The 23757-nt window shown below is 36.9% G+C and overlaps 1 protein-coding gene across 1 annotated transcript in view; it reads left to right on the top strand.

Moving 5' to 3' along the window:
- The window catches only part of VWDE (von Willebrand factor D and EGF domains), a 39641-nt gene that overhangs the window by 4206 nt on the left and 11678 nt on the right, over positions 1-23757 (top strand). Inside the window, exons 2-19 of the mRNA XM_085050820.1 lie at positions 1203-1387; positions 4273-4504; positions 6445-6510; positions 7258-7517; positions 8948-9037; positions 10436-10580; positions 11247-11461; positions 11789-11862; positions 13843-14116; positions 14198-14406; positions 14847-15832; positions 16980-17116; positions 19862-20017; positions 20624-20728; positions 21072-21186; positions 22495-22745; positions 22867-23086; positions 23598-23735. Coding sequence (XP_084906946.1) covers positions 1203-1387; positions 4273-4504; positions 6445-6510; positions 7258-7517; positions 8948-9037; positions 10436-10580; positions 11247-11461; positions 11789-11862; positions 13843-14116; positions 14198-14406; positions 14847-15832; positions 16980-17116; positions 19862-20017; positions 20624-20728; positions 21072-21186; positions 22495-22745; positions 22867-23086; positions 23598-23735 — 3858 coding nt within the window. The remainder of the gene's footprint in view (positions 1-1202; positions 1388-4272; positions 4505-6444; positions 6511-7257; positions 7518-8947; positions 9038-10435; positions 10581-11246; positions 11462-11788; positions 11863-13842; positions 14117-14197; positions 14407-14846; positions 15833-16979; positions 17117-19861; positions 20018-20623; positions 20729-21071; positions 21187-22494; positions 22746-22866; positions 23087-23597; positions 23736-23757) is intronic.

The raw sequence follows: 23757 nt of genomic DNA, 5'->3' as shown, positions 1-23757 counted from the left end.
AATTATACCAAGCAAAATATGTGACAAATACAGACAAACCTGGGACCAGAAACTGGAGATCAGGGCATTCATATTCAAAAAGTAACATTAGACAGCTTTGCTTACAGCTGCATTTTTAAATTCAATAGTAGCATAGTAAAGGCAAGAATTAAGATTCACTGTATCATTCAGTAAAACCTAAAATTCTGTTCACAGTCAGCATCAGTTGCTATCCATTTTTCAAAGCAAGGTAAATAGGTATACTTGTGATGTCACTTATTTATAAAGATTCCCTTACTTTATTTTTCCCGACTTTCAACTCCTGAGCACATTCCTGAACAAGAATGGCTATTCAGTATGTTGTATGTAAGTATGCCATTAGCCAGAACTTTTGTTGCCACTGTCTTTGACAGAAGTCAACTCAGCTGCCGGATCAGACTCAGAAATTTTGGCATTCTGCTTTATTTCTGAATGAATTTGCCTTTTTAAAAAGAACTGTGATGACTTCTTTGGATTCTGGTCCTTCATTTTATCTATCAGAAATTTTGAGAGATGTTTTTGAGGCCACAAGGTCACTTAGGTGTCAAAAAATATGTTTGGGAGTTGTATTTGCTTTATTATAATTTAGTGTGTCACTCATGCAAATTGACTTAAAATGTGTAACCAAGTACAATCCATTTTCATACTTTTGCTGTGTTCTGCATGTATACATGCAAACTGCATGCAACTATGCAACTATCTCTCATCCATTTGAGGGAATAATAATTTCATGCATAGACGACCTGAAAAGTGGTAGTCTATTATCAAAAGAACTTTAGATAATCCTTACTCCTTTTGAGGTAAGATTTTTGTGTTATGTATCTGACACCCCATTTGTATTCAGGTTTCATAAACATTAATGGAACTAGAAAATCAAAATCCAGGTAGAATGTATAAACACATTCCTTCCCATGGGTTTTGCATCAAGGATAAATGCCTGTGTGGTTATTACTGCATTTATTGTCCGCTAAAAGAAGGGAAGTTATGACATAATGAATTCTATGAAATTTCAGAGTGCTAATGTGCAAACTTGTTGTTACTAACAATTCAATATATTTTTTCATAAAGTTTGTTTCACCTGATACTGTGACATGTCCTTATTTTCCTTTAAAAATACTTTAAATCTCTTCTAAAATACTTGTTAAACATTCCATATTGATACTCAAGATACTTTTGCTCCACAGTTCTTGAATGCTCTCCTGGTGGACATCAGATCCTGCAGAGCCCTTACCGAAGTGTGGATTTTGATTCATCCCACCTCCAGCAATCAGCTATTCAGGATTTAATCTGTGACCATTCCCTAACACCAGGATGGTATCGCTTCATGATTTTTGATAAGCCTGCTGAGATGCCAACCAAGTGCGTGGAGGTATTGTTACAAATCATTTGATTCTGAGAAATAGATCTTGGTGAAGAATTTTTCAGTAGGATAGGTATAAAAATCCCAGTATGATTTTGGAGACTGATGTGGAACAATACAAAGTCCCTATCTTCTCTAAACACTTGATTATATTAAAATGTGTTAACTGGAAAAATAAGTCTTAAGCACTGAAAATTTTACACTGGATGGACAATAGCAGAAGATGATAAATTAAATCCCTTTTAGAGCACTCAAAAACTGTAATTTCCACTCAGTGCTGAAGAAATTTTCTCAGTGGCAGCATAGCAGGGATATCACATAGTAAAGCTGGAACTGTGATGGTCAGTGTGTTAGGAAGGCCATGTGAAAGCAGTGTAAAGACTTGCAGCCACATGAGTCCAGTAATTGTGGAGCTTTTAAAGTCATCATGCCACAGAAAAGAGATTACTCCTAAAATGACTTGAGCTAACAGAGCTAACTGGAGATTAGTTGCCTTGTCATCTGCAAGCCTCCAAAGACTCAAGAATTACTTGAAATATTTAATACTTCACTTGTGTAATTCCTTATTTTGGAGCTTATTTGTGGCTTTATTTTGAAGCTCTGTTACATTCTGAGGAAATACTTCCTTTTAGTTTCCCCTTTTTAAAATATTTCCTTCCTTAAAAAACCTAAAAATGTCATTAGAATATTTTACCCTTGATTCTTCTAATGAATTGAAATTTTCTTGTCACAGTCTCATAAAAAAAATAAACTAAAATCCCATCAATTAAATGCTTTTAAATGAATACAAAACAGTTAAAACATACTAACGAAATTGAATTGAGTTTATAGCAGCCTCTCTTGTTTTTTAATTAATTAATTAAATTTATTGATTTGTTAAATCTTTACAGCTGTATAAAGCCACTGAATTGATTTTTCTTAGTGTGCAGCTGACTCAAGGATTAAGATGTCTGTGTTGCAAAAGCTACTTGTTATCCAAGTTTTATACTGAAGGAAAAAAGCCAAAAAGTATGACTCCTGAAGGACTTTCTTTCAGTTACATTTAATACCAAAAAAAAAAAGTTAATTAAGTAGTTGTATTTTCTCAAAAATTGATTCTTTTATGCAAAGAATCAGCATGATAAAGCAGGGGAAAAAACTGTGTTTTTCAGAACAGAGGTTAGGCTAGCAAAATATCCACTCATCTCACTTAGGAAAGTTTTAGAAATCTCACTGAAGTTTGCAGTGCTTAGTGACTATTGTTAAAAATAGACTGTCTTTCTAACATAGAGGAGCTCAGATGATTACAGTTGGGAAGAGATTGATTCAAGGCTTGTTCAGCAAATTGAATTTATGCATTGACACCTGTTTCGTTGCATCTGTTGCAACAAGACATTTATTTTGAAATCTCAAAGTCAAAACATTAAAACCAAACTAAATGGATGTCTTGTTTAGGAAGTTCCCTCCTGTCTTTCTTTTAGGAGAACTTTTATTATAGGTGTATTTAATTTTTGTGAAATATTCAGACTTAAATCCATTCCATTTCTGTCTACTTCTTATTATTTCTTTCTTTCTGGTAGATTGATGGTGGGCTCAGAGATTCTAGATTAAGAAGGAAAAGTGTGCTTTTGAGCTAAGTAATTGCTCCGAGAGTCTGCAGTAGACTTATACCAAGAGGTCTAAAGGCAAGTTGGTCTGACACCTTGTTGCGCTATCAGGTCAAAGAAAGGAATTCTTGAGGCCATGTATGTTTTGAGAAGAAGTTCTCAAATTCCCACAATTTCAGAGTTACAGTTTTCATATAAATGTTTTCCAGATGCTGGGTTTAACACACTGTGTCCTTCTAGGTGTTTGTTTCTTTTCAGTTTGCTTTCAGCATGGAAGCCAGGTGTTGATCTTTAACTCATTCTGGTAACCCATGAACAAGATTCCTTCTTTGTCTCCTCTTCCAGGAATTAATTTTTCTGTATTCCACTGATAAACTGCTGCCTGTCAAATCAGACTTACACTTTGGTTACCATGGTTGGTACTATTGTTAGGTTGTGGCCTTCAGGGCAGATTCCTTGACCTTAAGGCCTGACATGGCCACAGTGGTGAGAGGTGAGGGAGAGTATTCCACTGCACACCTCTTACTCCGTGAAGAAAAGCCCTGAGCAATGTTTTTGTTTTCAAAAGAAGGAGGAACACCCTGCAAAAATCACCTTTCAAATCAGTACCTGAACCACAGACTGTGTGAAGCCCTCTGCTTTGCAAATACCAAAGGATTTAGGCTTGCTACACTGTCACAATGGTTATTATGGCGGTGAAACAAACGTGTTCATTTCTGTCTGTGGGCAGTTGAAAGATAGAAAGGGCTTATCAGTTGTCTTGCGTTTTTGGCTCAGGCCAAAAATGTCAGTAATGTTGCATCAGCTGCCCACATCTCTTAGAGGAAATCCAGGAGGGTAGCTGAGCCTTCAGCTGATGGCAAAGGGCAGATAAAAGGTGTCAGCTTTAACACCTTTAGTTGATACTAAGTGTACTTATGTTCTACACTGTGTCTGCTGTGCTCTGATAGCATCCACACAGTCACTCACTGTAGGTTAATGGTGCAAATAGCTCACTAAGCCATAACACAGCTGTGAGCTTTTTTTGAGCAAAACACTCAAGTATGGCTTCCAGTGAAGTTCTTCAGGCACTAAATTATAGCCTGTCTTTAGAAACACAAATTCAGCAGGCTCAATAAAGGACACAAGTCTCTTTTGTGTGCATTTGTATTCAGTCTTGAGGAGGAAAGTCAGTAATCCCTCTGTTACTGTCTAAACTTTGCTAAAAGGTCGCGTCAGAAATTAATTACATATTTACCCCTCATTAAAGCACAGCAACAGTTTGATGTAGCGTTAACCATTTCCTAATGTTTTCCTCTGATACTGAAGCTGAATCATTGTGGGACTCAAGCCCCTGTCTGGTTGTCTCTGAGGGATTCAGAATCCATGCCTCGACCTGGTGAGATCAAACAGTTAACAGCTTGTGCTACATGGCAGTTTTTCTTCAGCACTTCAAAAGACTGCTGTCTTTTCCGAATCCCTGTCCGGGTGAGGAATTGTGGAGATTTCTTTGTTTACTTACTGCAGCCCACCCAAGGATGCATGGGGTATTGTGCAGAAGGTGAGAAAATGCATGCTCTAGCCCAGCTAAATGTGTGTGTTTATAAGTGTGTTTCTGATCTATATCTGTCTAATATTTGGCAGAGTGGAAATGCCAAGAAATAGTTTTGTTAAAATTTCTTGCTATCCATACTTTTGATATTGATATGATAGAAGAAATTATCTGAAATGGCAAGGTTTAAGGTGGGTTCTCTTCACCCCTGTTTAACTTTCACATACCATTTGACTAATTTTCAAAGCCCAGAAACTTAAGAATTGAAATTTTCCATATAATGAGGTGGGGTTATAAGACACATCTAGAAGTCAAAATTCAGTGTACCAAAATTCAGTGTAATTCATGGCACTCAGACTCTGCAAATTACTGCACATGCATAGAATTATGTATCAGAATAAATTTTGTCTTAAGAACCTGAGGAAACTGTGTTTATATCAATTATTGTTTAGCATTGTTAGGAATATTTTTGTTGTAACTTTTATTGTCTTTCTGGAGAGTATACATGTTATTGCCAGAAGAAAATTCAACACAGAAATGCTCTGCTGATGCACATTTTATTGCTACTCTGAGAAAGAACGGGAGACCTTTTGCAATGTCTCCCACTGTCTTGGGCGCTTGTGCTGCAAAAGTAGGTTGGTGTGTGCAGCTCAAAACTTCAGTATTTCATTATTCACGCCAGATTTTTCAAATAAGCATGCCATGGTTAAATTCTTACAGTTATAAATACTGTGAAACAGTGACTAATTGTGTAGTAGGAAATTCTTATTAGCTCCTATAACACACCATTGTGAAAAAACTAGCAATATTTTCATGCATCATATTCTGTATTTCTCAGAGTCATATTCTGTATTACTGACTGCCTTCAAAAGCTTAATAGCAAATCTATCAGTGGGCTTTCTGGTGCCTTGTTGGTCCATCATTTTTCCTTAAGACCCAACTGTTAAGACATTTTCCAAGTGTTCAGCAAGCATGTGAAGGAAACAATGAAGAACTCTTGCACTATAGGACTTGCATTTACTTTGGATTGTAGTACGTGATGAGGAAAGAACATATAAAACCACAGCTAGACAGTGAGCTAGAAAGTTTTTACTGTCTCAGAATAAAGCAGGCAAACCCCATAACTCTTGTTTGCCTCTGCTGAATGCTGTAAATCTGAAGCACGTTTTGAGTTGAAATGCGCTCATTTAAGACGGTGTTGTGAAGTACATCGTACTGTTGTACTGCTTTTTGTATCTAGGCTACCATGTTTACTGTGTTTCCTCTTTAACACTTGATAGCTGCAAACACCTGATGCAAATTTTCAGTCTGTCCTCTGCATGCTAATGAATTCAAGCATTATATCGCTGAAGCGTGGAATAGCAAAGTCTGCTCTTCATTCTTTTTGGTGAATGGGATTTCCAGTGTTGCTGCTGCCCTTCTGATATAGTTCAAGTAGAGTGACTAAATGGCATTTTCATGTTTAAGCTAAGTTCCACTCATTTTTCACTGGCATTCAAAATTCAAAACAATAGCAGTGCACAAGCATTTTTTCTTAGGCCTCTGTAGGAAAGGTGATTTTTTTTTCAAAGCAGGTCTGCACTGAATTTTGCTGTCCAGGGTTACAATTAAAGAATAAGTGTTCAGATGTTAATTTGGAGAGGCAAAATATATATTCAAGAGAATAGTTTAATTCCTTTTTAATCACTAGCAACATGTATAGGTATTGGCTGAGCACATCGGCAGTAAAAGTTATAGAAGTGGTAGAACATTCTGTACCCTTCCTTCTAGATGATTTGGCTTTGTCCTCACTGCTGTCATAGCTGCACATGAATCAGATTACAAGATTGCTTCTATTCTGCAAATTTGCACTTCAGTTAAGTGTTTTGTGACATTGTGTCTATAATCTAAGTGCACTGGTGTGCATACTCTGCATGTGTGTGAATATACAATGTAAAAACAATTTATAGTTGTTTCAGATGCAAAGCCACAGACCTGTGATCCTGAGGGAGTGGAAATTCAAGGCGTCTGTAGCAGTGAGTATTTTGTTTTGATTTTCAAGGCTTTCTGTGCATCTGTGACCCAATAATGTCAACATTTAGTGATATTCTGTCTTGAATAAAAACGTGTTCATGTTATCAACAGTATTGCTTGATTTATTGCAAAATGAGCAGTTCCAAGGTAATTTCAGACAAACTTGGACTACAAAAATTCTTTCTCAGAATATTTTGAGTAAGTATCAAAATGTCAAAAAGTAATTGTAATGATGCTGAATGACATATTACTTTGATTCTTCAGAAGTAAAATATAAGGGGAATATACAAATCATACTGCTGCTTATTTTGTTCCTTTCTAAAGAGCCTGTTTTCATTTTCTTTCCCCCACTTTCTTCATAAATAGTGAAATTATTCTTCTGTAAGGTTCATTTCTTTGCATGTTGCTCTCTCCTGCCTGGTAAAATAATAAATTGTATTTTTTTCTCTTGTTTATATTTTTGGTTTGGTGAGGGTTTTTTTATTATTTTATTGGTTTTTTCCCCCTCTTTAGCACCTTCCGTTTGGCTAGAATATAATCAAAAACTCATAAAGAGGTTTTTTTCAATTTAATAATTAATAGAAGGAAGATACACATTTTTCTTTAATTCTCTTCAAAAATTATGTAATATTTCCAGCTATGAAAGAGGTAAATATTGCTAGTGTATTAATTGGCAATATATAAGTCATTGTATCCGATACTGATTTTGCGCAGAATAAAAAGCACAGACCACACTTCTGTTTGACTAGGTAACCTGGCTCCTGCATCATCTCCATCTGTGTCACCACCACTTCCATCTGTTCCTGAAGTTGTAGCAGAGGTGATCAAAGGCAGCATCTACCTGAGGTGTACCTTTGGCATTCCTTTTGCGAACAGCTCTGTTGGATTCATTGTGACTTGGTCAAGACTTTCTCCTGAAGGTATCAAAGAGGAGCTTACACATGAAACAGCAGTTCATACCTTCTCACTTCTAGAACTAGATGGGATAAACGTCAGACTTGGAGACAGAGTATGTTAAAACATTGTTATAATTTCTTTGTATATTTGTAAATATGGCTCAGTAAGACTAATAGTTTTTAGAGAGAGGTCCAGCACCTTGTTGTGTAATTTTTCTTGGCAGAAGCCTACTGCCTCTACTTGTTTATACCAATTGCCCATATGAAAGTGTAAATAGCACAGAAATACAAGTAACTGCCAGTGCCTATAAGGTTTTGAGACTGTTTATCTCAATACAGTGCAGTGTGCCTCCAGGAGGTAAATTTTTATTCAAGTTTCATCTTCTTCACCTTCTACTGTGATTTTTCTTCAATAACGTAAATTGATAGGATTTTTAGATGCAACTGCCTCTCAGTGAGAGACAGAGGTTGTGAAAAGCTGTGTTGTTGATTCATTAGATAGATACTTTTTCTCTGGATGAGCTGCTGCTCACTGGTTTTGTGTCTAGGATTTATATATTTTAATCTCTGCCATTAAAAGCAGTGTGAGTACCTGCCCTACCTTCCATTGTACCAGAATAAAGGCCTAGGCTCTCATGGTAACTGAGAAGCCTAAGTGTTGTAAAATCAATAAAGCTTTTATCTATATATGCCAAAATATAGGTTAATTTTTCCTGGAGAAGATGAAGCCCAAAAAACATGGTTGATGTGCGGATGTATGTTCAAGCTGAAGCCAGGCTGCTTGGATGGCTTATGTACAGCAAGAGCAGTTGTTAATCCTCAAAAATCATTTGGAGACTTTGTGAAGACTTGCCTGGCGGTGTTGGCTTTGTGACAGTCAAAAGGAAAGGCACAATCATAAGCTACTCCTGCTGCTATGAATCTCCTTTTTTTTCCCAGAATTGGAAATACTGTATATGTGGTCAACACATCTCGAAATGGATGCAGCAAAATAAAAGCAAACCCCAAAACAAACACAAAACCAAAGCAAACCCATAGTGTCTAGTTGCATGGAACTAGTTCAGTGGAGGGAAATCACACTGAATTCCTCATCTTGAAAAAGATTTTCCACGCTTATGACATCAGAAGAAACATAGTCTAAGATCTAATGGTCACTAAACAAAATTAAAAGGCAAAAGCTGTGAAATGGAAAAAAAATAGTAAATAACATGTAAACAAATGTAGAATACATTTTCATAAGATATCATTGGTTGCAGAAATGCTCCAGAAAAGATTTTTTAGCTATTCATTAAATATGATTTGTATGCAGCCATTAGTTGCGGAAGTCTCTGCATCACTGGTAGGATATGCCAGGATGCTCAGTCTGTTTCTATTTTTTTCTTTAGCTGTACTTACCAATTCCCACTGGTAGCTGGTACTTTCTGGTGCAACCAGAAGACTGGCTGTAATGAGTCCATTGAACTGACAATGGTGGCAGAGTTTTGTCTTCATGTGATCACTTCATACCAAAAATGTGTTCTGTTATTGTGGTTTTGCCCTACAGGTCTACTGTAGCAGTTCTGCTTTTTTCATGGAGAAGCCAGATCTACAAAGCTCTTCAGTTGAGAGCAAGGAATTTTTTGCTGGAATTAAGGTAACTTTGTAAAAATATTAGTAGGAATCTTTGAGTACTGCTACAGCAGTTAGTCCTCTGTCTAGAAGGCACTGAAAATGTATTAACTGTGGATTAATAGAGCATGTTGTTGGCTGAGGTGTACTTAAATTTGTTCAAAAGCAAGAGAGTCACAGTGGTTTATGTGCTCCCCATGTACTCAAGGTGCAGCAATCTTGCGGAGCAGAAAGACTTTGTAAAGTGAGGGCTTTGTTGCTCTTTTAAAATCTTTGCTCACTTTTGTCAGTTTGGCTAACTAAAAAAGAATTTTAGGAATGATTCAGCTAAACTAGAGGTGAAAAACAAGTTATATAATTGTAAAATAATTATTAGGACCAATAAGTGCTCACACTGTGGGTCTGGTGATTGGTCACACCTGATGCCTGTTCCTATCATGGTCTTTGGTGGTTGGTTAAGCACATTTGTTGTGCCTCACAAGTATGTAAACTCATAACAAACTAACAGTTTAAGAACCCTAAATTTTTTGCAATGAAGTGTCTTTGCCATACCATCATAGAGATCGTGTATTTAACGCCGCACAGCAAGGCTGAATTTGCACCTTGCACACACAGGCCTTGGTTTCCAGCAGCTGGAGCCAGCTCTGGCACTGTCCTCCTAAAGTTTGAGGGCACAGCCCTGAGCCAACCTGGTATGGGCTTAAAGAGGGGAAGCTGGGAGGTGAGCTGTGCTGTGCCATGCTTGGTCAGAGGCCAAGCACCAAACTTGTTTTCAGTCCTAGTGTGGATATAGCTACAAAGACCCCTTTGCTGGCCAAGGATGGGACTCCAGTCCCAGAAGGACATACTGCATGTCATTACATGTGGGGTATAGTCGTGCTGACTCAGCCTGAGCTTGTTTCTGTAGTATCAGGGCCCAGATGTCTCTGGTGGAAGTGCAGTTCTGCAGGAGGCTGCACTCAGGATTCCACTCAGCCTATCAAGCTACCTGTTACTGATCTCTAATTTAATTTTTGGTTATACATTTTTGGTGATGCATATTGTAAACTTGCACAGGGGAATCTCAGGAGAAATATGGTGCTTCCAAATTCTTTTGGAATTTGTTACCTGTAGGTATAACAGGTACCTGTAGCCTCTCACTTCCTCACCCCCAACAGTACACAAAACTGTTTGCATCTTTGCTTCCAGGAGTTACTCACTTTTGTGTTGTTAATGTGGTTTGCTAACTCCTTACCTTCCTAGCTAACCTTTCCTCTTGCCTTTTCCTTATCCTTGCTCCTTTTCCCACCTCTTCAAGACTCTGGCTGCTGTGTCTGCATCTTCTCCTCAATATGCTGCTGCTCATCAGCTTATTTATGCAAATAAGCACTCCTAGCTGATTACATCTTATATTGCATTTTAAGTATAGTTTCTTCTGTGCTAGATACATCCAGAAACATATGATATATCAGAAGATGGGAAGGAATACAGGCTGACAATAGAAAGTAGCATTCCTATTCCTTGTCCTGAGTTTAGCCAGCTAGAAAGTGACTGCAAAATCTCATTAACATTATATAGTGTTGATGAAGGTAAGTATTACCCTGATTTGTTGCATTTTATATATTTAATGAATTTTTATAAATACTGTGCTGGTTTCCTTCTTCAGAGAAGTTGTTACACTGTAAAAGACTTTCTAAAATGTTCAAGTATTCACAGTCTGTATATTGCTTCTGAAAATATGAAAGAATTACTTGTTGAAGTTTGGAGGTGTTTGGTAGACATTGATATCAGAGCCACATTCTTCAACTTTAATAGACAGAATACTGTAATACCTGTAAAGTTTATAATTCAGTTAATTTTGTTTACCTGTTGTGTTGCAAGTATTATATATGCCATCACAAAGTCCTAATTTTTTTCTGTTATAGCCATTTCCTGTAATATTTTCTCAAGCACAAATCCTGTGAACCAGAAGGAGCCTTGCCAATGCAGACAACCATTTTTTGTCACATAAGCAAGCTTATAATGATTTTCATTTGTCTGTCAAACTAGGAAATGAGAAAACATCATCTTGCATGTCTATATGAAGAGGTAGAGGGGAGGTTTTTTGCATGACCTAATCAAACCCAAGAAAAATGAAGAATTATTTTAATTTATGAAAGTGTGTGTACATATGTTAGTATCTATATTAACATTAGTATGCAGAATGTGCTTATTTAGAGGAAGAACTCACTAATTATATATTTTCCTTAAAACAGGTAAAGAGCAATTAGGTTTAAACTTGGCTCTTTCTTCTTGTCATGTGGATCTTCTCCAGAAATCCTGCAATAATGGAATCTGTAGTCAAGCTGTAATTTATTTCACTGCTGTGACAGACTTCATGCAGGATGGAGAGAGGATTACCAGAATTGCAGCCGAACCTATATCCAGTGAGAATTTCCTTTGGAATGGCTATGTTCCAGAAAGCACACAGGTTGAAAATCTTCGTGTTAAGCTCTATAAACTGGTCAGAAGTGTGGCTGGTATTAATGAAGCTTTTATTTCAGTTTTGACTTGCTGACTCATACCAAGATTTCTAAGTGGTTGATTTTAGTTGGTTTATTTTTTCTTGAAACTATGTGTGTTTTCATTTGAATTATTTTTTTCCCATTTTAATATTGAAGTAACTACTCAGATTGATTAAAAGTATAATATAATATACTTATTAGAATGTAAACTACTATCATAAGATAAATAATATACACAAGTCCATTTATTTCCCAATCTGACATGTCTTACTATTTGATTCTTTGTTTTGAAGATTACAGTTAAGGATCTACCCACTGCCTACTGCTACTCTTTTACTGACCCTCATATAATTACATTTGATGGAAGGTAATTACTGCGTTGCTGCTCTTAATTTTAAGTGTGTTGGGATTTCTTGTGGGTGGGGTTTTTTTGGGGGGGGGAAGGTGGTGTTTTATTTGTTTAATTAATTGTATATTTATTCTAAATCTGTGCTGGTGATGCAAGTCAGCTGTAGTTTTCTGCAATTGCACTTAGTGTTTTACTTTTTTTTTGACAGTAAGGATAAATGTGATTTAGATGGTAAAAACTTGCCAGTCATGATGAGGTTTGTAATATTTACATTTCTAAAGTCAAGTTTTGGGGTTGTGGCAAGAGAATGAAGCAAATGGACAAAAGGAGTGATAGCTGTGCAGTCTGTTGACTATAAAGGATAAAAATGTTCGTGTATTAAATATGAACCATGATAAAATGATTGATTAGACAAAACTTTTAAAGTAAAAGTTAAAGTTGTTCCAAACAACAACATAGTTTGCCTATTTGTGTATGTCAGCATCTGAATCCTTGTAAGGATCTAAATACTAGAAGCTGTCTGCTGTCTGTGTAGCATTTTGCTGCATTTTTCAGTGGTATTGAAAGCAACTTATTTGCTGCTGTCACTTGCACATCACTGGCCTATATTTTGAAGTGAAAACAGTTGGCCACAGTTGTTTTTGGTGTGCTTCTTTCTTTAAAAGTGTTTCTAATTCACAAAAGATGTCTGAACAAACACAGGCTCCACACCTGTTATGGGTGTTATATATATATATATGGGAGTTATATATTCTTTGTTCAGCGGAAGCACATTTCTTCATGTGGCAGAGCGAGAAGAAGAAGAAATGTTGCCTCCAAATAAGGGTGTTTAGCCCCACACATGTTAACAGAAGGGGAAATAAAAGTTGTGATTGGTTCTCTGATAGAACTTTGACTACTAGTACTAATAAAGTCAGTGGGATTATCCTGATCTTGTAGTTTTTCCTTTGGTGGAATTATAGGGATGTCTTAACTGGGCATTTTATCTGTGGATACACTGTGATCAAGCTTGCTCAGGGAGCAGTGTTCTACTGCAAGGTAATCTGTCTGGAAGCATGATGCTGCAGGGAAAGAACTTCCTTTTAAGGATGAATTATACTGCTGCCTTATTTTACAAACTGAGGAAACAAATAGAAAATGAACTGTCTGCACTGAGTTACAGACAATCTGATGCAGTCCCAGTAGTGCAGCCATCTGCAGTTTGTCTGCTGACCCATCAGACACAAAGCAAATCGCCAGTCTACAATTAACTGTCAAATGCCATTTATAGCCAAGAGGCTATTAAACTTACTGCAAAAGTTTGGGGGTTTTCTTTCTGTTTTTTCTTTTTCTTTTTTCTTTTCTTCTTGCTGCTGAATCATTAAATTGGCTATTTCAACCTTGCTTCAGGGGACAGATGGCTAACCCTAAGGAAAAAAAGCAAGTTGCTATTTATGGTTTTCACCTTAAATAATCATTGGGAATAAGCACTCCCCATCTCCATCTTAATAAAGCAGACCTTTTTCGAGGGATGTGACTTTCTAAACCATTTTGTCAAGGGTACTTGTGCAGTTTTCAGCAGCTGCCCCTACATGCACACTGCTATGCATCTAATTGCTCTTGCTGCATAGGCATTGTAGAAACACAAAGGTGGAGAAGTACCCTCCATATGCACTGTTAAAAAAAATCAAAGAATGGCAGGAGCTTTATGCTTATGTTTCCATTCACAGTCGTTGTCTACATATATTCCACTCATGGTCCTTCTTTTCTACTGTAAAAATTAGGTTTTTTTTTTTTTTTTAATTTAGAGCTGCACAGAGGAATATGGTGGTGTTTGCTCAGGATAAAGCTATATTTTGGTTTGGGGGCTATACTCTTTTTTTCTGACTTGGGAAAATGAGTTTCAGAATCAAAGTTCACCAAATATTAGAAGTCTGTTTGAAAACAAAGTTGCTGACATGTAGTGATACAGTTATTTCATAACCAAAGTGATACCATGTGCTGTTCTTTTAATTCCAGAATCTATGACAATTTTAAAACAGGAACATTTGTTCTCTATAAGAGTACATCTCGAGATTTTGAAGTTCACGTTCGCCAGTGGGACTGTGGAAGTCTTCACTACCCAGCATCCTGCAACTGTGGCTTTGTTGCTAAGGAAGGAAGCGATATAATTGCGTTTGACATGTGCAGTGGTCAGCTCCGTGAATCACAGCCACACTTATCTATAATAAACAGAGACACAACAGGAAGCAATGTCAGAATCACTGAATCCTACCTAGGAAGAAAAGTAACAGTAAGTGATAAATAATTGCTTACAAAATAGGTAAAATAAAAAATCATGTTCCTCATGAGGCTGTCTTCAATCTCTTTTTAGGTTTTATTTTCTTCTGGAGCTTTTGTTCGTGCTGATGTGAGTGAATGGGGAATGAGCATAACCCTTAGGGCACCCAGTTCAGATTACAGACATACAGTGGGGCTCTGTGGCACCTTTGATGGAAATGCAGAGAATGACTATCACACCGCGAGTGGCGAGGAAATCCCAAACCATGCTAATGTTCCCTTTTCTTTTATTAAGGAATGGAGGTAACAAAATGCTTCTGTTGATAAATCAAGTGTCATCATTTTTGGTTCTACCTTTCCTTCAGACTCTTAAAAACTTGTGATGATAAAAAAAACTCCTTAAGTTTTAAAGTTCATGTTAGAATATCATCATTACATTCCTTAATTAATTTAAGAGAAAATTGAAACTGAATTGCCAAATAAGTACTTAAGTACTATGATGTGAGATCAGTTTGATTAGGTTTGGAAGAAAGCGTCAAAGTATACAGAAGACATCCACTCATCTCAATTCTTTTATGAGTTATTCTTGAGGTTTTTTAATTGGTGTTTATAGCTGTATGCTGCAGATTCAGTGACCCATGCTGTAGAAGTATGAAACAACAAAGAACAAAAAAGTTAATACTTTAGTAACACAAAGCAAATAGTTCAGATGATACAGTTTTATCTTTTGCTTTCCTTGCTAGAATTTCACCAGGAGAGAGCTTGTTTGACAAGACGCCTGTTTCTTTAACACCTTCTAGAAAAATTGTCTTCTGTGACTGTGCACTTGAAGATGCTGGATTATATCAACCAGTGAACAAACTGGTGACAGTTTCTCAGTCAGAACTTCCTTTGTCTTGTAAAGAAAGTGAAAATAGTAGATTTCTTTCTTTGATACCAGGACTGGATGTCACTGCTGAGTATCTTGGTCCTGTTGATCTTGTCAGAGGCTTAAAGAAACGTTCATCTGCACGTGAAATGGATTCATCTACGCTTCTGCAGAGGCAGAATAATCAAACCAAACTTCACAAAACATCACTAGTAAACTCGTGTCTCTCTGCCACCTCAGTGGGAAATACTGGTACAGAAAGAGAAGGAAGTTCAAGCTTCGACATTAGGAGAAATTCTCAGCATTACAGCAGTCACATTCACAAAAGTCAGTCTGCTACAAGTAGAGGGAAACGCCAAAATTATTATGAATACCATCCGATATTCCTCTTCCAAAGTCTCAGCCAAACAGACTTAGAGGGATATAGCTATTTTTTCCCAGAGGACCATGGCACTGACAGAGACCAAACATTCCTTCCTTCTTGGCCCACACCTTCAGGCCTCACTGAATCTAGTGCTTTGTTCCTGTGCCAGCAGGCAATAGCTAATTCCAGCATAGGAAGATCTTGTGGTGCCCTCCTTGGCCAGCGAACAGGGCATGCCATCGATATGTGTGTTAAAGATTTGCTGCTGAAAGATGACCTCAGCTGGGCAGAAGCTTCCTTAGCTCTTCTGGAGAATGAATGTGAGAAAAGAATTTTAGAAGAAATAAATTACAACCCACAGGAACTTGAAGAGTCAGTTGAGAGCCTACTTAGTGCTTTAAAGTGTCCCAGTCTCTGCAGTGGTAATGGGGAATGTACAGAATGGGGCTGTGTGTGTTTTCAAGGCTACAGCTCATATGACTGCAGCATACTATCTGGTAAGTGGGGGGAAAATGAGATTTGCTTCAATAATGTTCTCAGTGTTTGTACAGTGTGTGGTTTTTTGCTGCCTTTCTCTCCTGCTTTTGTGCATGGACAAGGGTTCTCAATTATATAGTTCCAGTTTACTACAGCTGTAGTTATTTTCCATTCAGCCTTCTTGTTTCCAAGGACAAAACATGAGCTTAGTTTCTAATATCTCAGATTAAAAAAGTCAGTTTGCAATGCAGAGTATAGCCCCAAGAGACTGGCAATGTTTCCACGTGCTGTCTTTTTCAGGGGAAATATGCCACATCCATTCCTTCCCTAAATTTTTATAGTTTATGTGATCCTGTTTATTAACTCTGAGTGGGATGTTTTTGTCTTTGGTGATGCTACATCTCTGTAAGCTAACTGTTAGGTGGGATGGGAGCAGAATTGATAGTGGACAAAAATAGGTACAGCAAATAGTGCTGGGCAGGATTTTTTTCATTTTCAGTAGGTAAGATATTCACTAAAATTCAGTTAAACAATTACACTGGAAAAATAGGAACAGTACTACAAAAGTCAAAACTCTTTCAAAACAAAACCTGTTAATATTTTGGTTTGCAGTGGTGTTTTTGTTTTAGTGACTCATTTAAGAGCAAATAGAGAAAGAGGTAATAGAATAATAAAAGGAAATATTTGACTTCAAGAGGAATAAAATAAGCTGGTTTTACTTCATAAAAACTGGTTTTGATGGTTCTAATATGTCAATTTATTTCCTAAAATAACTTCCGTTTGAGGTACTTTTGTTTCATTAAAAAAAAACAAACCCCTATATAAATTATTGCATAACTGTCTCCTTTTCAATTCCTATTTCTAAAACCTTAGTTTCATTTCAGTTTCGTTCTGGAACTGTGATGTAAGAACCATAATTTAGAAAGCAAAACATACACTCAAGTGTTTGTTATCAGTTGAATTTTCTTGCTTCGTAACACTGAGGTTCCAAGAGAAGACAGAAGCCTAGCTTTAAATTTAAGATTCACTTATGCTTCCCTTCAGCTGGGTCCAGATTTTGTTTACACAGTTTTCATGGTTGGGCAGAAAAATAAACATACAGCATAATGTAAATGCACATGAATGAGTTCGTATAGTAGCATTTGTTGTCTAATCTCTGCTTCCAAGACCAGGCTCCAGAAATTACGGAGCTGGAGAATGCTGGGCTGTGTGATATTCGACAACATGACTGCACATCAGTGAGAGCTTTTGGACATGGCTTCAGGGACTCATTGAATCTGAAATGTGAAATCATCAAACTGCAAGTAGGTCTCCCTGAATGGTGACAATTACATTTTAAACTTCTTAGACAATGAGGGACAAAATGTCAAACATATTATTCATTGATGTGGGTACATCCCAGTGCTTTAGTGGAAGCTAAAAGCAAAGGCACTCAGCACTTTGCAGCAAACACTCAAGACTTTGCAAGATTGCCATTTCCTCCACGATAAGAGAAATACAAAACATAATGGGAATGTTCAGCAGCTGGGAGGGAGATAACAGCATACGGCAGCTATCCATCAGAAAAGGGCAAGGGCAGCCCTATTAGTAACAGCCAGTACATCGCTGTTTTTTTAAGTGCTTATGGAGAGGAATTGAAGTACCACTGCTTTGCAAAAGGACAGCAAGGTTAAAGCCATTACTAGAGTTCTGTCTCGAATCTAATGCTTGAAATAGCCTTTTATAAACATAATAAATCTATTAGAAAAAGATAAAGGCATTTTTGATATGTTGTCCATTTCCCTGAGGTAGAATACTATGGCTATTAAATGATATGTGTCAGGTTTGAGATTAAAAAATATCTCACTGTAAACTTAAGGGGAACTTGTGTAGAGAGCCTGTTGTTGCTCATACTTAGAAAAACTGCTCAAGGCAAATATATAAGCAATTTACAAGTTGTAGCCTGGAATAAATGATCAGCAATTACAAGTTTTTATGTCATGTTACACATGAGAACAAAAAAAGCTAAAAGTAAAACTGTGTTTCGTTCGTGTGATGATGGAGGGGGTGAGAGTTGGCAAAAGGGGAACTATTCAATGGGAAATTTTGTTCTTGAGGCAGAAGTTTGCCTTAGCTATTTCCAGCAGATGCTGAAATTATTTTGACAGATTATGCAATGCTGGCTATAGATTTTTGTTAAACTCAACACGTATCCACTCAAGTTGTCTTGAAATGATTGTTGAGAGTAAGTTTACACTCCCATTAGATTAAAAGACTTCCAGACCAAGCTCGAAGTAAGACAATTATTGGGAGTTCACTTATCACAGTTTGAAATGTCTCAGTTTTAACTCATGGTGAGCTATTCTGAAATCTCTATTGGTGGTGATGTATTTGGCTCCCAACACAAAAATTTCCTAATTGGTCACTTTTAGTCATGATCTTCTCAGTGACAGGAGCCATTTCACTGCTGTTAGTGGCAGTTGAGGAGAAAGCTGCAAATTTTTTCCTTGAGAATACAAAAGAAAGAAGTTTGGGGTACTGTTTTGTTTAGTTTTTCAGGCTGCAGAAATAGTGGATTTAAGGAAGTGTCAATGGACTCACAACAGTATAGAACTGCACATATTTTGAGATTGAACTTAAATGATCAAAATTTCATAGAAGAGTCATTTTGACAGGATTTAGAATTTCTTTTTCTTTTCAGTATTTTCACTTTTTGTAATGTTAAATCAAATCTGTTGTCCATGGGCTGTTTTACCTGGTTTAGGGTAGATACTTGACAGAGATTTTTGGTAGGACATGGCTAGGAACCTATGATTACAGAGGTACAGAATTTAAATGTAAAGGATGAGAGTGTGTTTAACCCCTGCAAAACAAAAATATGGGTTTATTTCCTTTTGGTTTACACGGAACTCCAGCTTCTATGAACCTTATGAGCTGGAATGCGTATAGACCTGAAGACTTTTTAATTGGTTTTTGAAAGGTTAGACTGTTTCTGAAAAAATTATCTGAACTTGCCTCTAGCTAGTAACAAAAGGTTTCTGAAGAAGTAGACTGTATCACATTTCAAGGTTACTGAATGCACTCAGAATTACATATTTAGAAATATTTAGCTTTTATAATACCCTTGCAGAGAGGTCCTTAACTGAGTATAGGGTGAAGGAAAAAATATTTGGTTGGAACAGAAGTAGCATGTATGTCTTTTCAGCAAAAGTGTTCATTTTTCTGTCTGTTTAAAAAAAAAAAAAGGAAAGGCCTATACAGCAGATGAGTCTTCATGTGAGGATAGGGATTGAATAAATGTCTTGATTGGCTCTGGTAACTAAAAAGGTATGCCAGCTCAGTAAAAACTAGTCAAGCTCAATATTCTTTTTACTTGCTGTTCTCTTGATTCTTAGTCTGCCTGGATTCTTATTCTATCTAATTTTATTTATTTTCCATATGGTTATCCCTACTTCAACATCAATACTTCAGCCAAATAGTATTATCACCCTTATTCTGTTATCTTGAACTCTTAAGATAGGTCCTGGGATGCCTTGTCCTCACTGCAGTTTGGAATAAAAGTCTGCGGGTCGATGGTGTCTTGTTCTATCGAACAGTTTGTTGGCTTGTACAAGGGCTAAATGGCCAACTGCCAGTGTTTCCTCAGCACCCAGAATGATTCCTGAGCCCTGCCAAAGCCCTCCTCTGTTCCTTTGACTAAAGCCTGTCCTCACAGGGGAGCAGAGATGGAGTGGAACAGAGGCACTTTCACATCAGATCAGCGGTGTTCGAGGATCACCCACTGCTTCACCCTCCTATTATTTTCCAGCTGGAAGAACTGTTCTTGTAATTAACAATGCAGTGCCAAAGGGCCATGTGTCAGGAAAGACTTCTCTGCCTGTTTTTCCACAGTAGCAGGCTTAGGTAAAAATCTGTTTGTGCAAATAATGTCATATAACATTTCCCATTGCATTCTAATCCAGACACATCAGACTTGTCCAAACCTTGCAATACATGGTGAGTTTTTCTCTGATAAAAATGTTTTCATGATGTATTTCAGTGAAAAACAAATTTTCTGTCTTAACATTCAGTATAGCAATAGACAATGGATTCCTGGAGAACCTCTAACTATGCCAGCTGCCTTCCAAAATGCCAGGACTGTCGACTGCCAGTTACCAAATGATGGCCAGCAGTCTGATGTCATGGATGTGGTTGATGATAAACCCATTGCCAGATGGCAAATAAAGGTACACACAGAAATTTCAAATATTCACTTACAAAATACTTGTGTTAAAATGAAAATACATCACATAGATATTATCCTTTATTTAATGGTACTAAATGGAGAAGTCAGCTTGCTTAACTTGGGGTCTCAGTTTTGTCACCTAAGCTTAAGTGTCGAGTGTCATTTGACAGTGTTTTCCTGCAAGGGGACTGGTAGATACAGCCCAAGTCCTACAGAGACACACATTCTTCAAGAGCAGAAGTTCAGGGTAGCTACCCTGAGCATTTCAAATAACCTTGGATCCATCTTTGGTAGAATTGAGTTGAGCTCAGCCACATGTACAAATCCCTGTGCGTGCAGATATCTGAGCTCTCACGCAGATGGAGTCAATAAGGTCAATAGGGCCTGCACAGGCTTCAATTTACCTTAAAGTAGACACCTACATGTGTTTGGTCCAAATCTGGCTAGACTCATTGGCAGGTTTGATTAGATTTCTGATGACTGTTGTGAGAGTTTAAACACCTGCATGTCAGTGTCTATTAATGAGAGGAAGTTCATGTTAGCAGACCACACGGGTGGTATATTTATATCTGTATCAGTTAATCCATTTTTACTGTTCACCTTGCAGATTTCTAATGATGGATTTGTTTATAGCAACTCTAAAACAATGATATTATATGATGGAGCTTGTCAGACATGTGAACCACAAGAATCTGGGTTATGTCCATTAAAGGTATGTGTTTCACTACTCTCTATTAAGAAAATATGCATTTTTTCAGGGAGGAAAAAAATCTAGAAAAAATAGCAGAATATACCTTGTTCTTGTTTCCAGCAGGGATTTTCAATGCACCGAAAAAGAAGCTGGAATGAGGCAATTTTGAATGTATAAAAGTCAGACCAAAACCACTTATAATTACCAAATAAAACCAAACTTGCTGTCAGTTGTTTAGATTTAAAAACAAGCTTAGTTGTTTACTGGAAGTGCAGAATGATTAGCTTTTATTTGATACTTAAAAATTCATAACCAGTTTGATAACCAAAAACATTAATGAATCACATTTTCATTTCTCTAAAAGGAGAAAACATGCAACATAGATGGACTCTGTTACGGTGAAGGAGACACAAATCCAACCAGCCCTTGCTTACTGTGCAGACCTGACTTATCAAAGTTAACTTGGTCAGTTGTTGAAAGTAAGTTCTAAATAGTTCTTTTTTAATACCTAGAAGTTGAAAGTCTTCTAAGTTTTTTAATTTATGGCAATAGGGATGTTTTAAGTTTAACTGGGTAAGTGTTAGGCATTTCTATTCGTTTCTGAAAATTATATTTCTGTTTCCAGACCATAGATGTAATATTTTCATTTTCTTTTGTTGACTCTCCTGCAGTAGCCATTACAAATCACTAATGAAAATTAACAACTTTCAGTTTAATTAGCACTTTAGAGTCTTGGTATTTAGCAAGACTCAATACTTCAATATATAGGTAAAACAGGTATTTTTCAGCAAATTATTCTAGTAACAAACAAATGGAGATCACAAACTGAATTAAATTACACATAATATTTAATAGTCACTTAATTTCTGGGCATCATTTACATTGATGGTGTAGATACATGGCCTAAATACTTGAAAATATATCCAAGGCTGTTGTACTTCAGTCCACTTAGAAACCACACTCTAAAGGGAAGACCTATGTCTAAATTTTTCATTTTCCTTGTCTGTAGTACAAAGTTCTAACCTAGAAGTTGTAGCTCTTTTGGTTCGGATTTTAGTCTTTGGATATACATATCACATTGGTCCCTTCATCAAATGGAATGTTTCTTGGAGCTTTAATATTAGTCATCCAGCCTGTCCTGCCAACCCAAGTGCATAACATTGCAAATTCAAGCGTTTCATTAGTGTCCTCATGGGTGAAAGACTCATGAAATCAAGACTCTGCCTTGCTTAGGAAAGGTTCTGTCTGAATGGGACTTCTGGTGCTTGTCTTGGTGAATCTTGTGCCAGTTCAAACTTGTACCGAAAGCCAAGGTAGATATACCAATTCTACAAGGATGAGATGTGAATGAAATTAAATGAAACTGATCCAGCAGACAGGGAGTCAGGGGATTTCCATGTTATAGCCATGTTATGGACTGGAACTCAATGCTGCCAGAGTCAGAAATGAGAGAAGAATGTAAACAGAGGCAAAGCTCCAAAACTAAGGAACACAGCCTCTTCTGCAAGGAGGATGATGTTAGAAACAGGATAAAGTTTAGCAGTTGCGACACTGACTACGCCTTCATCTCCCTCCATGGTTTTTGCCACAGTGGGTGTATTCTTGCTTGGAGCAGTCACTCACTAGTATTGAAAATATCAAGTGTTTTTCTGGTGCCATTCGAATAACATTAGAATTTAGAGAAATAAATACATGTGATTTCTTTAGTAGAAAGATATGTTCCTTTTAATTTTTAGAAGTATATTTAGACTTTTGCTTAGAAGAGGAAAATATCTCCTTTGTTACAGATAACCAGCCTCCAGTGCTTGAAACTCCTCAGGGTACATTACAGACATTTTATGGAGAAGATTTTGTATATCAGTTTTTGGCTTCAGATGCAGAGGGCTCTGCTATTCATTTCACATTGGATTCTGGTCCAGAAGGTGCCAGTCTTTCCCCATCAGGTCTCCTTTTGTGGAAAGCTGTGTCAATGAATCTCCATAAATTAGCATTTTCTTTGACAGATGACTGCAATGCAACAACCAAGGTTGAAGTAGAGGTAATGAATATTACAGTAAAATGACACCCACTAATAAGATATTTAAGATATCAATTTACAGAACTCATTGCTAGTTTGTTAAAAAAAAAAAGAAAACTGTCTTATTGGGCATGTCTTGTAGGTCAGTGTAAAATCATGTGATTGCCTAAATAATGGCTCATGTGTGACAAACATTAATTTCCCACCTGGAAGTGGAAGATATCTTTGTGTGTGTGTGGCTGGATTTGAAGGTGATCTCTGTCAAGTGAATACTGATGACTGTAAACTTAACCAGTGTGGTATTGGCAGATGTGTGGATGGAATAAACAGCTATTACTGTGAATGTCCACACGAACTTCAAGGTAAATCGCTACTTTATTTACATGCATTTAATATGTTTAGTGATAAATAGGAGTTTTTAGTTTAATGTCCACAGCTTTCTTTTTTAATTTTTCACTGTAAATAAATTACTGTTATATTATGAAGAAATTTTGTGGACTTGTGGTACAGATATATTATTCATTTCAAGATTTTTCTTGCATGACTATAATGGTGTTTTATTTTAGTTCATTATGAAAACTAATTTCCATTGGTTTTGTCTGCAAAGGTAAATTCAGCAACATGGAGAAACACATGAGATAAACAGGCAGTCCCCACAGCCCATCTTCTCCATATTCTGCAATAAGCAAAATACTTGATATAAGACGAGAAAATGTGAATAGCAATCCCAATCAGCTATTCTTATTATATGTACTGAAATGCTTTGTTGCACTTTTTATTTCAGCACTTGCATACACTGTACTTTTATAAACTCACTATCAAAGTCTAGTGACACAATATTATTAAACAAATTAAATCTGTATTTCAATGCAGGTAAAAATTGTCAAGAGGATGTAGATGAATGTGCATCCAGTCCTTGCTTCCCTGGAGTATTTTGCTTCAATACTTTTGGTTCTTACTATTGTGGTCCATGCCCAAATAATCTGCAAGGAGATGGGAAGTCATGTCATGGTAAAATGATTAGATTTTCAGA

This window comes from Lichenostomus cassidix, chromosome 2 (genome assembly GCF_008360975.1).
Source record: "Lichenostomus cassidix isolate B80296 chromosome 2, HeHo_3.0, whole genome shotgun sequence".
NCBI lineage: Eukaryota > Metazoa > Chordata > Aves > Passeriformes > Meliphagidae > Lichenostomus > Lichenostomus cassidix.
Note: the sequence above shows the minus strand (reverse complement) of the source record. Positions and strands in the feature narration are given on the sequence as shown.